Below are 16,386 nucleotides of genomic sequence, written 5' to 3'. Positions count from 1 at the left end.
ATTGTCAGTTTGATACCTTTCGGTTTGTTGCATGTTTAATTTGTTCTAAGCAATTTTCATTTTAATGTTTCTAGTCATATTAGGTTGTGTATGATTTTAAAGTTTAGATTTAGTCTAATTGCATTCACAAACTTTTCACAAACCCCCCCTCTACGTGTTTGATCCGAAACTGAACCAAATTTGGTCCTTGAGAGACGACCTAGGAGTCACTTCCTAGTCTATACTGCATTCGTTTATGCACAACTTTTGTTGGGAGGTGCGACCCTCTCATCAAAATGGCGCCGCTGCCGGGGACCAACGGTTCAGGCTTAGGTGTTTTGTTGTGTTAGTGTCTTTTGTGTTGATAATGTGTTGTTGGTGTGTTGTGTTTTGTCTTGTATGTTTGAGTGTGTGTGATTTGTTTGTTTAGGTTGTTTTGTGTGTTCAAAATTTTTGTGATATCGTTTCATGATTTTAGGGTGTTCTGACTTAGTGCATGACTAGGGGAAATCCTGGGCCTATACCACCCTTTGATCCTGAGATTGATAGAACTTTTCATAGGTTAGCTAGGCATTCTAGGAATTTATCTTTAGAGTCTGTTTTTGAGTCTGTTCCATTGGATACTGTGCATCCCACTACTGAGTATTTTGTGCATACTGCATCTACTGCATCTGTTGCATCTGCACGTGACTCTGATTCTGATTCTGTTGTTTTTCACACTGAGAACAATATGGCACAACCTCCACCTCGCGAGAGGACTTTTAGGGAGATGGCTGCACCTGATTTCGATATCGAAAGCTTGTGCATCCAATATCCTGATGAGGACGTTCCATGTGTTCTCAAGACTGGACTGATCCATTTGTTGCCCAAGTTTCATGGTCTTGCAGGTGAGAGTCCTCATAAGCATTTGAAGGAATTCCACATTGTCTGTTCTAGTATGAAACCACATGATGTTCCTGAAGAGCACATCTTCTTAAAGGCATTCCCTCATTCATTGGAAAATGTTGCTAAGGATTGGTTGTATGGTTTGGCGCCTAGATCCGTCACTAGCTGGGATGATCTGAAGAGGCTGTTCTTAGATAAATTTTTTCCAGCAGCCCGGACCACAGCTATCAGAAAAGACATAACTGGGATTAGGCAGCTTGGTGGAGAGAACTTATATGAGTATTGGGAGAGATTCAAGACACTTTGTGCTAGTTGTCCCCACCATCAGATACCTGAGCATCTCCTTGTCCAGTATTTCTATGAGGGTTTGAACAACATGGACCGTGGTATGATTGATGCTGCCAGTGGTGGAGCTCTTGGAGACACCACACCTGCTGAGGCTAGGCAATTGATTGAGAAGATGGCCTCCAACTCCCAGCAGTTTAGCACCAGGAATGATGCCATTGTGGTGAGGGGCGTACATGATGTTGTTGCCCAGTCTTTATCAGCTGTTGAAAGCAAGTTGGAAGGAAAGATTGACTCTCTTACGAAGTTGGTGACACAGTTGACTACCAACCAGAAATCTGCAGCTCCATCTGCATCTGTTGCACGACTATGTGCCATTTGTCCTTCCAGTGACCACTATACAGATGCTTGTCCTTCTTTGCAGCAATCTGCTGCCTCTGATGCGCCTCAGGCTTATGCTACGAACATCTACAACAATAGGCAGCAACAACAGCAAAATCATGACTTATCCAGCAACAGGTACAACCCAGGGTGGAGGAATCACCCCAATCTGAGATGGAACAATGCGCCACAGCATCAACAGCAGGCACCACCTTTCCAGAATGCTGGAGCTCCTAACAGATATGTGCCTCCACCTATGCAACAACACCAGAGGCAACAACAACAGCAACAGCAAGAGGCACCTGCCCAACCAGCTGCCCACCCTTCCACTTCGTCTGAACCTTCATTGGAAGAGTTAGTGAGACAGATGACTATGCAAAACCTGCAGTTTCAGAAAGATAACATGCAATTTCAGCAGGAGACTAGAGCTTCCATACAGAGTCTCACTAACCAGATGGGTCAGATGGCTACTCAGATAAACCAAGCGCAGTCTCAGAATTCGGATAAGTTACCATCCCAGACTGTGCAGAACCCAAGGAATGTGAGTGCCATAACTCTTAGATCAGGGAAGCAGATTTTTGTGCCTTCAGAGCCCGCTTCTACACCTACACCCATGCCTGCTACTTGTCCTAGAAAGAACGACCATGACGGTTCGAGCAAGGCATTTGAGGTGGGTGAATCTTCTTCTCCAGCCGGTGGTTCTTCTTCAGGTGGATCTTCTCCCTCTTCCACCACCACCGCTGCCGCACCTTCTCCATTGGTTGACCGACCTATCCCTCTACCATTCCCTTCACGGGCACTTCCTAGCAAAAAGATGGAGGATGTGGATAAGGAAATTCTGGAGACCTTCAGGAAGGTAGAGGTGAACATACCTCTACTTGATGCCATCAAGCAGATACCGAAGTATGCCAAATTCTTGAAGGAGCTGTGCACACACAAGAGGAAGATGAAGGGAAATGAGAGGATAAGCATGGGAAGGAATGTATCTGCGCTCATTGGTAAGTCGGTCCCGCACATCCCTGAAAAGTGCAAGGACCCAGGTATATTTTGCATTCCTTGTGTGATTGGAAACAATAAATTTGAAAATGCCATGCTTGATTTGGGTGCTTCTGTTAATGTCATGCCTCTGTCTATATATGCATCTTTGTCTCTTGGTCCTTTGCAAACCACGGGTGTGGTCATTCAATTGGCCAATAGGAGTGTTACCCACCCAGCAGGTTTCATAGAGGATGTCTTGGTTAGGGTTGGTGAATTGATTTTTCCTGCTGACTTTTATGTTTTGGAAATGGAGGAGGGATTCTCTCATGGATCCGCTCCCATTATCTTAGGCAGGCCATTCTTGAAAACTGCCCGAACTAAGATTGATGTGTATGCTGGAACTTTGTCTATGGAATTTGCTGATATTGTTGTTCATTTTAATATCCTTGATGCAATGAAATTTCCAGCTGAGGACCATTCTCTGTTTAGGATCGATGCATTGGATGACATTATTGATAAATATGTTGTTGATGATTTTGATTCTTTGCATAAGAAAGAGCATTCTTTTCTATCTTCTCTACATACATGCATTGAATCTGAATTTGAGAATGATGTTGATTTTGAAGAGAATTTGGATATCCATGATGTTGATGATGTTTCTGATATGGATGATGTTGATAATGTAATTGTCATGGATATGGATTTGGAGCTTGATGAGATAGGTGTTCCGCCTTTACCTGTGAATTCTTTGGAGTCAGAATGCACTAACCACTTTGTAGGAAGTACAACTGAATCTGACTTGCAGGCACCTACTCTTGAGTTGAAACAGCTCCCAGATAACCTCAAGTACGTGTACTTGGAGGATGATGAGAAGAAACCGGTGATCATTTCCACCTCCCTTGATTCTGTTCAAGAGGAGAAGTTGCTTGGTGTGTTGAGGAAGCACAAGAAGGCCATTGGTTGGAGTTTGGCTGACATACCTGGTATTAGCCCATCCACATGCATGCATAGAATTCTTTTGGAAGATGGGGCAAGGCCAGTGAGACAGCCACAAAGAAGGAAAAACCCCGTGATCATGGACGTCATCAAGAAGGAGGTGACAAAGCTTTTGCAAGCTGGGATCATCTACCCTATTTCAGACAATCAGTGGGTTAGCCCCATCCATGTTGTGCCCAAGAAAACTGGCCTCACTGTGGTGAAGAATGAGAGGGATGAGCTTATCCCAACTAGAGTGCAGAACAGTTGGAGAGTCTGCATTGACTATAGGAGGCTCAACCAAGCAACCAGGAAAGATCATTTCCCCCTGCCATTCATTGATCAGATGCTGGAGCGCCTGGCAGGTAAATCTCATTATTGTTTTCTTGATGGTTTTTCTGGTTACTTTCAAATAAATATTGCTCCTGAGGATCAAGAAAAAACCACATTCACCTGTCCCTTTGGCACTTTTGCCTATAGGAGGATGCCCTTTGGTCTATGCAATGCCCCTGGTACCTTCCAGCGGTGCATGCTTAGCATTTTTAGCGACTTTCTTGAGAATTGCATAGAGGTGTTTATGGATGATTTTACTGTGTACGGATCCTCCTTTGATGCATGTTTAGACAGTCTGGAAAAAGTTTTGAAAAGATGCATAGAAACAAACCTTGTTCTCAATTTTGAGAAATGTCACTTCATGGTTGGACAAGGTTTGGTTCTAGGGCATATCATTTCTGAAAAGGGAATAGAGGTAGACCCTGCTAAGATATCTGTGATTTCGCAGTTGCCTTACCCCTCTTGCGTGCGAGAGGTGCGATCTTTTCTTGGACATGCAGGTTTTTACAGGCGCTTCATCAAAGATTTCAGCAAGAAGGCGCTTCCTTTGTCCAGACTGCTGCAGAAAGATATTGACTTCTCTTTTGATGACAGATGCAAGCAGGCGTTTGATTGCCTGAAGGAAGCTTTGACCACCGCCCCTATCATTCAGGCACCGGATTGGACAGCCCCATTTGAGCTCATGTGTGATGCGTCTAATTAGGGGCTGTCTTGACACAGAAAATTGACAAGCTGCCGAGAGTGATCTACTATGCTTCACGCACTTTGGATGTTGCCCAGGCAAATTATACCACCACTGAAAAAGAGTTGTTGGCAATTGTTTTTGCCCTTGATAAGTTTAGGTCATATTTGCTTGGATCACCTGTTATTGTGTATACTGACCATGCAGCTCTAAAGTTTCTGTTGAAAAAGGCGGAGTCAAAGCCTAGATTGATCAGGTGGATGCTACTGCTCCAAGAGTTTGACTTGCAAATTGAAGACCGGAGTGGAGCACGAAATTTGGTTGCAGACCACCTAAGCCGGATTGAAAAAGCTGATGATGAAGCTGATGTGTTGCCCATACAGGATACCTTTCCTGACGAGAGTTTGTTGATGATTTCTTACTCTCACCCCACTCCTTGGTTTGCACACATTGTAAATTATTTGGTTGCTTCCGTTTTTCCTCCCTTAGCATCACGTGCTCAGATTGCTAAAATTAAGAGTGATGCTAAGTATTATGTTTGGGATGACCCATATCTGTGGAAGTTGTGCAGTGACCAGGTTACTAGGAGATGCATTCCAGACCATGAGATTGACTCGGTCCTGCAGTTTTGTCATGCCTCCTCACCTGGTGGTCATCTGGGAATACAGAGAACAGCTCGCAGGGTGCTGGACTGTGGTTTTTATTGGCCTTCCATCTTCAAAGATGCGGAGAAGATCTGCAGCACCTGTGAGCCTTGTCAAAGAGCAGGAGGATCAATTTCACAGAGACAAGAGATGCCTCAACAACCTATGTTGTTCTGTGAGGTGTTTGATGTATGGGGTATAGATTTCATGGGTCCTTTTCCTGTTTCTTTTGGTTTCTGTTATATTCTCCTTGCTGTGGATTATGTTTCAAAATGGGTGGAAGCTAGAGCCACCAGGACTAATGATGCTCGGGTTGTTGTAGATTTTGTTAGATCTCACCTCTTTTGCAGGTTTGGAGTGCCTAGAGCAATTGTTAGTGATCAAGGAACCCATTTTTGCAACAGATCCATGCAAGCCTTGCTCAAGAAATATGGGGTGACGCACAGAGTTTCTACACCTTACCACCCCCAAACAAATGGGCAAGCTGAGATCTCCAACAGGGAGATTAAGAGGATTTTGGAGAAGATTGTCCAGCCCAACAGGAAAGATTGGAGCAATAGGTTGGACGATGCTCTTTGGGCTCACAGGACAGCTTACAAAGCACCGATAGGGATGTCTCCTTACCGGGTTGTCTTCGGAAAAGCATGTCACCTACCAGTCGAGATTGAGCATCGGGCATATTGGGCTGTGAAGATTTGCAACTTCTCCATGGACCAAGCTGGAGAGGAAAGAAAGTTGCAACTGAATGAATTGGATGAGATCCGATTGGAGGCATATGAGAACTCGAAGTTCTACAAGGAAAGGACAAAGAAGTTCCATGATAGTTCTATTGTTAGAAAGGACTTCGAGGTGGGCCAACAGGTTTTGTTATATAACTCTAGACTCGGCCTCATGGGTGGTAAGTTGAGATCAAAATGGACTGGACCTTTTGTTGTGACTAATGTTTATCCTTATGGTGCAGTAGAGATCCAAGGTCCATCTACAGCTAAAAGCTTCAAGGTGAACGGGCATAGACTGAAGCCTTTCCTCAGCAACCCTTCTTTAGTGGATGTAGTGGTGGAGGAGACATCTTTGGTCCACCCCACCTATCCTCCCATCTGACTCAGGGAGTTTCTTTTCTCCTTCCCTCCTCACTTTTATTGCACTTTGTCGATATCTGATGATTGTTCTGATTGTTTGATCTACTGATTGTGACACACTGAGGACATTGTGTCGTTTAAGTGTGGTCTATTCGGGGAGGTTGTTTCTTTGTTCATGTTTCGGTTTTTATGTAGTTTGTTGTGTCTTGTGTACAGTTTTGCATACTTTTCGTAAATTCTGGATTGTGGTTAGGTTGTCAGTTTTCCTTCACTTCATTGATACTCTGAGATTTTGGATTCCTTGCTTTTCTTTGCTTGGAAGATAATCATGATTTTTGAGAGTTGAATTGATTGTGACAGAATTACCCTGTGTGAGATTTGAGCCACTTTATGTTCTTTCTTGTGTGTGATATGTCTCTTGATTGCTTGCGCATATGCCTTGGCTTGACTCTTGTTGATAACTCTTGATTGGTATGCATGTTTGGAAGTGATAAAGGCAGTTTTGTTTTTTAGCCTCTCTAGCCGAATAAGCTTACCCTGCTCTGATTCTTTGAAAACCCTTTTTGAGCCTATACTTTCCTCATTTCTTTGTTTTGAAGCTCATACACTGGCCCTAAGTGAAAAACCATGATTACCTTAACCTTAGGGAATTTTGGAGCTTTGGAAGTGTTTTGGGAACAAGTGTGGTCTCTTGGGGGTTTCTGATGAGTTGGCTAGTTGGTTCCTCTTCTTGTTTTGCTTTGGTAAATATATGTGTATCTTGTCTTTTACAGTTTTGTTTTGAAAAGAGAGAAAAGAAAAGAGACAGGATGGAAAAAAAAGAAAGCAGAAAAATAGTGAAAAAAAAAATGTGAATAATTGTGAATAATGGAGTCAAGAAGAGGATGGAATTAGAGGTTGTGGGTGTGTTTGAATGTGTTTACACTTGTTCCCCATTGCTCCTCTGTTCCTTATGGTTTGTAGCTTCTTATCCAGATATATCCTCCCTTGTCCTTGGCCCCATTACAACCATGAAAAGACCTTTTGATTTGAACATGCATATGTGTTTGAGTGTTGATATTAGAGGCTTGCCAAGTCTGTTGTTGTTTGCTTTCTTGAGTGCATTGAGTGACATTGATTTACCTTAAACACTTGAGAGAAACACTGATTGTGTGCATCTGTGAGGCTCTGTTGCTTTTGATTCATCTTTTGAACTGATTGGCTGTTTTCCTTGTACTGAACTGTTTGGATGATTCTTTGAGTATTTGCTTTCATTGACTCTGTGTGGGATTCTGCCTATACCTTTTACCGTCCAGAATTTTGTGAGAATTGTGCAACTGTGTTTCTGTTTTGGAGTCTTTGTTGTCTGTCTGTCGAGTCTGTGTCAACTCCCTGATGTTTGAGTAGTTCCCTGGTTTTCGTTTTAGTTTTGCCCAGGAGTGCAAAAGACTAAGTGTGGTCTATTTTGATGAGTCGTTATTTCTTGAATTATATTTAGTTTATTGCACTTAAATAAACCAGGGAATTGTGTTTAATTGTTTGTTATTTCCCAGTTTTCCGAATTCCGCTTAATTTGGTCGGAAATTTGTAATTGTGCTAATTTGGATTTTCTAAGCTGATTAAGTGCAATTTTGAAATGCAGGAAAATTTCGGAAATACATTTTGGGACATCAGGAAGAATGTCAAATAAATTCAAGATTCTCCAGACAGACATTTTTGAATTAATTAAATTGTAATTCAGTAGTTTAAAATTTCTGTATCAACTCTTATATTTTGGGTCAATTTTTGGTAAATTAGATTAGACCCAAAATTAGAAATTAATGACTTGGACCCTAGGGTTTTAGTGTGTGGACCCCATCCCTATTAAAAGGAGGACACACGTCCTTAGAGGCGCCCTAGCCGCCACTTGACCGGACCACTTTTTGGACACTTTGTTTTGGCACTGTTTTGATTTTCTCTACTCTCGGTCTCAGTTTTCGGGTGATTTTGATTCCAGCGTGAATTTATTTTGCTTTCAATCATGGATGGTGTCCGGTCTCGTTTTTCTTTTGCAAGCTTGAATTAAAATTCCATCTTCATATTCTCTAAATTAGGTTGTTATTTCATTTTGAAAAGAAGTTTTGGTCCTCACGTTCGTCCAGCAGCTGTACGCACACGGTGAGCTGGAAGCATAGAAGCAGCTCACGGGAATTCACTAGGTTCCTGGGAAGGCTCTCGTTTTTTTTCATTCCAGACGCCCCCTTCCTTTCTCGGTTTGCATAATGTGGAGCTGGAATGGTGATTTCATTTGGTGGAGGAAATGGTAAAGGAGTTGGAAGCAGGGAGCGTACGGGAATGGTAGCTGGAAGAATGAGGATTTAATTAGGAAGCACACAGCTGTTTCACTTGCTTTTGGAGTGCAGCAAGGTGATGTATTGGAGCAGCCACCGAGAGGGAAAGAAAGGTAGCGCACGGGAGAAGGAGAATGAAGCGGTGTTGAATGGATGCAGGGCAATGGTGTCCGCATGTTGTGCTGGAACGTGTTGAAGTTTGATGCACGGCTGGAAGCATGGAGCGGTGCTAAATGAAGAGGTAATGGGAGTATGGTGTGCACGGTTAGGTGGTGGAAGATTGATGTGCCACAGCTGCAACCGAGAGGGAGAGAATGCTCCAGGATGGTGTCCTTATTTTATTTAGAGAAATGGAACGGGGGCTGGAATGGGATGCTGCAAGCGGTGATTAAATTGGAAGGAGAGCACTTATTTTTGGCTTAGGGAATTGTGGGAAGCGAGTCCAGCTGCCACCTGGGAAAGAAGAAAGAATTCATTTTACAAGAAGGGAGCACGTGGAGTTGGAGAATGATTCACGGTTGGAAGAAAAGAGAATTGTTTTTTTTGCTTGAGATTGAAGAAGTGATTAGATGTGGTAGGTGTACGGTGGTAAGCTTGAGAAAGGGAATTTTTATTCAATTGCTTTGAAGTAGAAGGGTGCACGGAAGTGGATCCTCTTTTTCTTAGCATACATCCCAATTGAAGCGTGATTGACTTTTGGTGCATTCCAATTACCAACTTCCGCAAATTTTTTTTTTTTTGCTGAATTATGTGCGTATGAGTTGGCGCCTACTTGCGTTTATGGAATTGTCAGTTTGATACCTTTCGGTTTGTTGCATGTTTAATTTGTTCAAAGCAATTTTCATTTTAATGTTTCTAGTCATATTAGGTTGTGTATGATTTTAAAGTTTAGATTTAGTCTAATTGCATTCACAAACTTTTCACAAACCCCCCCTCTACGTGTTTGATCCGAAACTGAACCAAATTTGGTCCTTGAGAGACGACCTAGGAGTCACTTCCTAGTCTATACTGCATTCGTTTATGCACAACTTTTGTTGGGAGGTGCGACCCTCTCATCACCACATCACCTCAAGATTCCAGTCAAACACACCAAACAGAATTAGCAAACTGCACCAGAATTTCAAACCAGATTTTGTTTTGAATGTTTGACAATTTGGAAGCCAAGAATGGGAAATCAAATGGAAACAGGGATGGAATAACAGAAAGCACTCAAAAGGAACCTAATAATGGTACTAGAACAGATTAAGAAAGCAACAAAAACAGAAATAGCAGATCACAAACTCATCTAGACCAAACTGTTTGATATTTTACCAAAGTGTTTGTTAAAATGCCCCAATGAAAACCAGATTTGGTGTTTTGGGGTTTTTAACTGCCAAAACCTGGATTGCACGATTCAACAGGCTTTTTAACACTTGCTCTGACTTATTTTGATCATTTAATTTCAGTTTAAAGTAATGAACCAGCTCTTACTACAATCCAGAAATGAATTTGAACAAGAATGACCAAAACAGTTGCTGGAAAATGATTTCTGCACCAGAAAAAATGGCTTGAAATGGTGGTTTTAAACCCAAAATTGATTGGAAGTGATTTAGCAGTTCAATTGATGCATCAAACAACTTTGTATCATCATTTTAAAGATGTTTAAACATTGAAACAGCTAGAAAACAGATTGCAATGTGAATTCACTGGTGCACTTCCATTTTAAAGGCAATTTTAAGGTTTAAAAAGCAAATCTGCATATAGGCTAAAAAATGACCAAATGAACAGTGTAAACAACTTTGGAATGACAATTTAAACTTGCTCAAATGTTGTAAATGCACAGAAATAGCAAGACTCAACAATTCACCCTTGCTATAGCCTATTTATGCAGCAAATTCCCACCAAAACAGCACCAGATTTAAGAACCTTGTGGATATAAGGTTGGACAGCACACACAATGACTCTAGAGAATGTTATTACACTGAACTAAGCTAGGATTAAAGTGCTTAGTATGAATAAACTCAAACTGGACAGCAAAGAATGGTAGCACGGTGAAAAGCTAGAACAGAAAAACAAAACAAACTGGACAGCAAAGGCTACTGGTTTTTAAGGCAACCAAGCTATGCTAGATGCATTTCCTTGCTTTTAATGGTCTGACACACCTTTAGCCACTTCCAATAACAGCAAACAAATTTTTACCAAGCAACAGAATCAAATAAAATCAGCTGAAACAGATTTCAAATTTTAAAACCAGATTTGAATTTCTTGAGCAGATTTGAAAACCAGAATTAGTTTCTAGTGCTTTTGCTTCCATCACGAAGGCTAGAACATGTTCTCATTGCCTTATTTGGTTGATTTAAAGCTTTTCCAGCACTCTAAACTCAAATAAACCAAAATGAAACCCAGCAGAACAGAAAACCAAAGTGAAACAGAATTAAAACTGCAAATATGGACTGCACAAGACTAAAACATAACTGGAATTGAAAATTAAAGCTGGAAGAGACATAAACAAGAATGATTCACCGTTTAAAATGAGTAACAAACATGTATGACTACTGGAAACACAAATAATGCACAGGAAACACGAAATTAATAACTGGAAAAAGCACAAAACAGAAACAAAAGTACTTAAAACAGAACTGGAAAGCTGGAACAGAGATCACAACAGAATGTAGAAATGGAGTGCAAAGATGGAGGAATAGCTTAGCTCTTGGTGCGTGGATGACCTAAGCTCATGATACCACTTGATGGAAACCAATTCCCAGCTGGAAACGTGTAGGAAGAGGTTCCAGACCAGAGAAAACCAGTAATGAAAATTGGTGCAGCGGATGGATGAAATGATGCAGTGTTTGATGTGTTTTAATGGAGGAAAGGTGTATGGGTGAAGCCTCACAGCTCAGAGGGCCTTCATACAGAGGAAGGAAGCTTGAGGAAAGGAGGAGAAGTAGTAATTCAAAGGTGACTTAAGAGTACAAAAGCTGGAAAACAATTTCTGCAGCATATTATTAAGCTCAAAAGTGAATCAATACAAGGAAAAGGCCCTCTTATTTATAGGTGAAGAGGAGCCTAATTTCTAATTCTAATTCACTCCTAAATTCAAATGGTTCAGATTTATTTTGATCAAGCAAGGTCCATGCCTCTTTCCAGCTCATCAAGCAAGGTGTGTGCTTCCTTCCACATCAGCCCATTTCACGTGGAAAATGTTGGTGCATGCCGTAAGCACCTCTTTTTGGCTCTTTTGCTTGATCTATTGATTTATCTTCTTGGATGGCTCAATCATAGTCTCCAAGATTTATTAATTCCTACAAAACAAAGTATAAATGCTTTAGTTAAGAGAAGAAGGATTTTTATAAGTAACCTTCCATAGAAGCAAAATAGTATGTGGTCCTTCTTCCTCTTGAATCCTCTTTGCCATGGCTCTAGTAAGAGGTCCAATGTGCATCTTAGATGGTCTTCCATCACAAAGTCATTTAAATTCCAATAAATGCTATTTGTTTCATGAATGATTGATAATGCTTGTTACGTAAAACTCCCACGCATGGCTTTGAAGATCAAGAAGTAGTCCTAACTTTCCTTGGAGGGCTTGGTTCACAAACCAAGATGATGCTAGATGCCTCAGCTGGAGGCAATATCAAATGGAAGACTCCAGAGGAAGCAACTGAAATCTACAAGTGATAATGAGCTGCACAATGAAAGAGGAGCTCCTATGCCACAGAAAGGGGTTCTACAATTACAAACGCATGATGCTCTGCTAGCACAGAATAAAATTCTAACTCAACAGCTAGAGACTCTGACAAAAACTTTGGCTCAATTACCTAAAGAGTTGAAGTCTGCTACCCAGATACAAACCCAGTTGTGCGAACTATGTGGAGGTGATCACATAAATGGCCAGTGTGCTTTTCCAGTGGAGGCCTTGGAGGATGTTAACTTCATGGCTAATCAGTTTCCATACCGTCAAGGGAATTATAATCAGGGTTGGAAACCACATCCAAGCATTGGCCAAGGACAAACTGGGCAGGCTAATCAGTTTAATAAGCAGCAGCAGCAACCAACCTTGTGGCAACAATTATCTATGCTTAATGACAGATCAACAAAGTTGGAAGAAACTCTTCAACAATTCATCCAGAAAACTGAATCTTCTCAAAAGAGCACTGAAGCTGCTATAAAGAATCTGGAGATTCAGATGGGTCAGATCACCAAGCAATTGGAAGAAAGACCCAACAGAAACTTTGGGGCTAATACTGAGGTTAACCCCAGAGAAGAGTGCAAAGTGGTCAAGAGTGTAAATGAAGAGATCATTGAGTTGGAAGAAGATGAAACAGAAGAGAGAAGAGAAAAAGAAAGAAAGGACACTTTTCCTTTTCTAACAAATCAGGAGAAACCAATGGATTTCACAGATTTATTCAAAATGGTTGATAATGAAGCTCCTTGGGAACAAATTCTACAGAAAATAGCAGTTTACACCAAATCAGATGAAGGAACCTCTACAAAAAGAAGACGTAGAGAGGATGAGGAAGAAAAGTGTATAACTGTTAAGAAAGAATCATTCCCACCAAAAGCAGCAGATCCAGGCAGTTTTTCTATCCCTTGCATTAGAGGGAAGAAAAAGGTAAAGAAAGCTCTCCTTGATTTAGGCTCAAGTGTTAACTTGATGCCTTATTCTCTATTGGAGCAAATTGGCCATGTTGAAATAAAACCTGTAAAGGTTAATCTTGTAATGGCTGATGGATCTTCAAAGGAGCCATGTGGGATTGCAGAAGACATTGTAGTTTGTGTTGGCAAACTTCAGTTCTTGGCAGACTTTGTGGTGATGAAGATGGAAACTGAGAAAATACCTTTCATACTTGGAAGGCCGTTTATGAAAACGGCTAGGGCTATCATTGATGTGAATGAAGGTATAGTGGTTCTCCAAGACAGAGAGGAGAGAGTGGTGGTGGATGTGTTCAAAGATGAGATACAAGCAAAGGAGGAAGAAGCCAGTTATAAAGCTGCATTTCGAGATGCACCCATAACTAGAGGTAAAAATAAAAATCTTAAGGTTTCTGATAACCATTGTTTGTATTTTCAGGCACCCAAGGTAGAAGAGATTGGAAAAGGAGAAGAAGTTCCTAGAGACTGGAAAAAATTAAGACTCCAACTTGGCACACCTGTAAGACTCAAGAACAAGTTGTGGGTTATTAAAGGCTTTAAAGAGAAGGAGATGATAGAGATAGAGTCTCCATATTCTAGAGAATCTAAGACAGTCCAAAGGAAGCAGTTGAAAGGTTGGTGGAAGGACTACGTCAACTATAAAGAAGATGGAACGTGAGCTTTAACAGGGTCAAGCTAGTGACGTTAAAGAAGCGCTTGCTGGGAGGCAACCCAGTGGATTTACAAACTTTTGATTTGGTTTTGTAATTTATAATTTGTGAACATTATTCTGGACATTATTTTGTTGGATCTAGCATCTACTGAAGGATGCTAGGTGATTAAGTATCTACTGAAGGATACTAAGTTTGTAACACCTACTGATGGGTGTTGGTGAGAAGATTTTGCACCTACTGATGGGTGCTGGTAAGTTTGAAACACCTACTGATGGGTGTTGGTGGATTTTGGGTCAGGCTCGTGACGTTAAACAAGCGCTACCTGGGAGGCAACCCAGTTGATTGATTGTTTTCTGTTTGTCTATTTTAGTTAGGGTTTGCATAAGCATTTTTAACATTGAATTGCAGGGAACCTATGAGGGGTATGCTAGGAAGGCACGTAGGTCAAGAAAAGAAGGAGAAGGGCACATCACGAAAGTGCCGCTGAGCGGTACTAACGCAGATGGGCTTAAGTTCCCCTTAGCGGAACCCGAGCCCATTGGGGTATTTTTAAACCCTAAGCTGCGCGTTTTTACACTCTTTCAAGTTCTTCTCTGCATAAACACTTCCACACCTCTTCTCCTAGGTTTTCCACATCTTTCTACTCTTCCCTCTTTAGAAGATTTCTCTTCCACTCACTTTTATACTAGTGTGCCATCAAAGTTTGGGGTTGCAAGAGAGCATTCTAGTTTGGAAGCATTCTCATATCATCTAGCATCTCCACCCAAGTAAGTAAAATGCATTTTGTTCATTCTAGGGTTCTTGAATTTGAATGTGATTGTCAAAGCATGAATACTTAGGGGTTTTAGTTTCTATGCATGATTTGATGATATATTTGATGTTTGAACCGATTAAACTGCTTGATTATGAACTGGAAAACTGAAAATTGCATTTGGGTGGAGTTAGGACTGTTTTAAAAAGAGATTTGCAAAAATCTGCAGATCACCGCTGAGCGGCATTTACCGCTGAGCGGCACTTTGCCAGATTTGTTTTTTCTGGTTTATTGCGTGTTGAATGTGGCACTGGTGGCGCTGAGGGGAAATTCTGGCCCTCAGCGGTGGTTTAGCTTCAAAAGGAGTTTTGTTTTGTGTTTACTAATGATTAACATCATGTTCTGTGGTTTTGGATTTATGTTTGAATGCAGGAATGGCATCCTCTTCAGGAAAGAGATTGAAAACCATGGCAACCAAGAGAAAGGAAAAGGAACCAGAGCAGCCCCATAATGGCAGGTTCCTCTCTAGGAAACATGAGAAGCACTTTAGGGTGGTTCAGGACAGGAGACTTCTAATGGAGAGAAAGGTTGGAATGATACCTAACTTTGCTCCTCAATTTGGAGAGCAAGTGTTAGGGAATGATTGGGGGAAGCTAGCCACTTATCCATCACCTGCCAACATAGCTGTGGTGAAAGAATTCTACACCAATGCAAAGAAGATTGGTGATTATCCAGCTGAGAATTATTTGGGCTATGTTAGAGGCCATGCTATTAGGTATGATCCTGACTCCATCAATAACTTTCTGGATACTGTGTGGGCTGGTGAGCAATGCCAGTTTGCTCTTAGCATGGAGGAAGGTGCTGACTTTGAGGATGTTGAGAAAGTATTATGCATACCTGGAGGACACTTCCAAAGGAATAGATCTGGCTCAGTGGTTAATATTAGGAGGACAGATTTGACTCCTCTTGCAAAGTATTGGATGGCCTTTTCTCATGCCAACATTCAGCCATGTTCACATGTGTCAGATATTACTCTCAGCAGGGCACTCTTCATCTACTGTGCTATCAGAAACTTGAATGTTAATATTGGGCAGGTGATAGCTGATGAGATTAGTGTGTGTGCTAACACCTCAAACAACAAAGCACCACTGGGACATCCTTCTTTGATCACTCACCTTTGCAAGCTAGCTGGGGTGGACACTTCTGTTCCACCATTTGAGAGGCCAAGAAAAGCTATAGATGAGGCCTATTACAGACAGTACTGTGGAGGTGAGGAGGCAGCCCAGCCAGTGCCACCACGCCAGGCTCGTAGAGAGAGAAGGCCAGCACAGAGCAGGACTTCTGCTGATACTCATGAGGCAGAACCATTCCAGATGAGGGACATGTATATGTCTCTTATAGGTGCTCAGTTGCAGTCCATCCACAGAGGGCAGGTGGCCACGGCTGAGATGATAGTGGGGATGTATGATACCCCTCCAGCACACAGGTGGATTATGGATGAATTCCATAATGTGGTAGCTTGGCCAGAAGAACCATGGCATGGAGGAGCTGAAGCAGCTGAAGCTTCAGCCCGAGACATGGATGAAGATGAAGTTGAGGAGGAGGATGCATTTGATGAAGATGATGATGAAGAGGAAGAGGAAGATACAGAGAGCTCGGACTGATGAGGAGCTGAGATAGCATTTACTGATGAATTATCATATGATTATGCTTTTATGGTTTAAGTTTTCTGAACTTATTTGTTTTTGTTTTTAGATTAGGGTTTGATGTACTCTATTGAACACCTGGTTTGTTATGATGGTTTGCTATTAACTGTGATTGTG

The 16,386-nt window shown here is 41.6% G+C and overlaps 1 protein-coding gene across 1 annotated transcript in view; it reads left to right on the top strand.

Moving 5' to 3' along the window:
• Positions 1-475: 475 nt before the first annotated feature.
• Positions 476-16,386, top strand: part of LOC148197485 (uncharacterized) — a 32,968-nt gene continuing 17,057 nt past the window's right edge. Inside the window, exons 1-2 of the mRNA XM_088092019.1 lie at positions 476-2,204; positions 2,241-3,848. Of these exons, the coding sequence (XP_087948145.1) occupies positions 476-2,204; positions 2,241-3,848 (3,337 nt within the window). The remainder of the gene's footprint in view (positions 2,205-2,240; positions 3,849-16,386) is intronic.

This window comes from Vigna umbellata, chromosome 5, assembly GCF_029865625.1.
Source record: "Vigna umbellata cultivar VRB3 chromosome 5, Vumbellata_1.0, whole genome shotgun sequence".
Taxonomy (NCBI): domain Eukaryota; kingdom Viridiplantae; phylum Streptophyta; class Magnoliopsida; order Fabales; family Fabaceae; genus Vigna; species Vigna umbellata.
The sequence above is the reverse complement of the archived record's forward strand: the minus strand, read 5'-3'. Positions and strand labels throughout refer to the sequence as shown.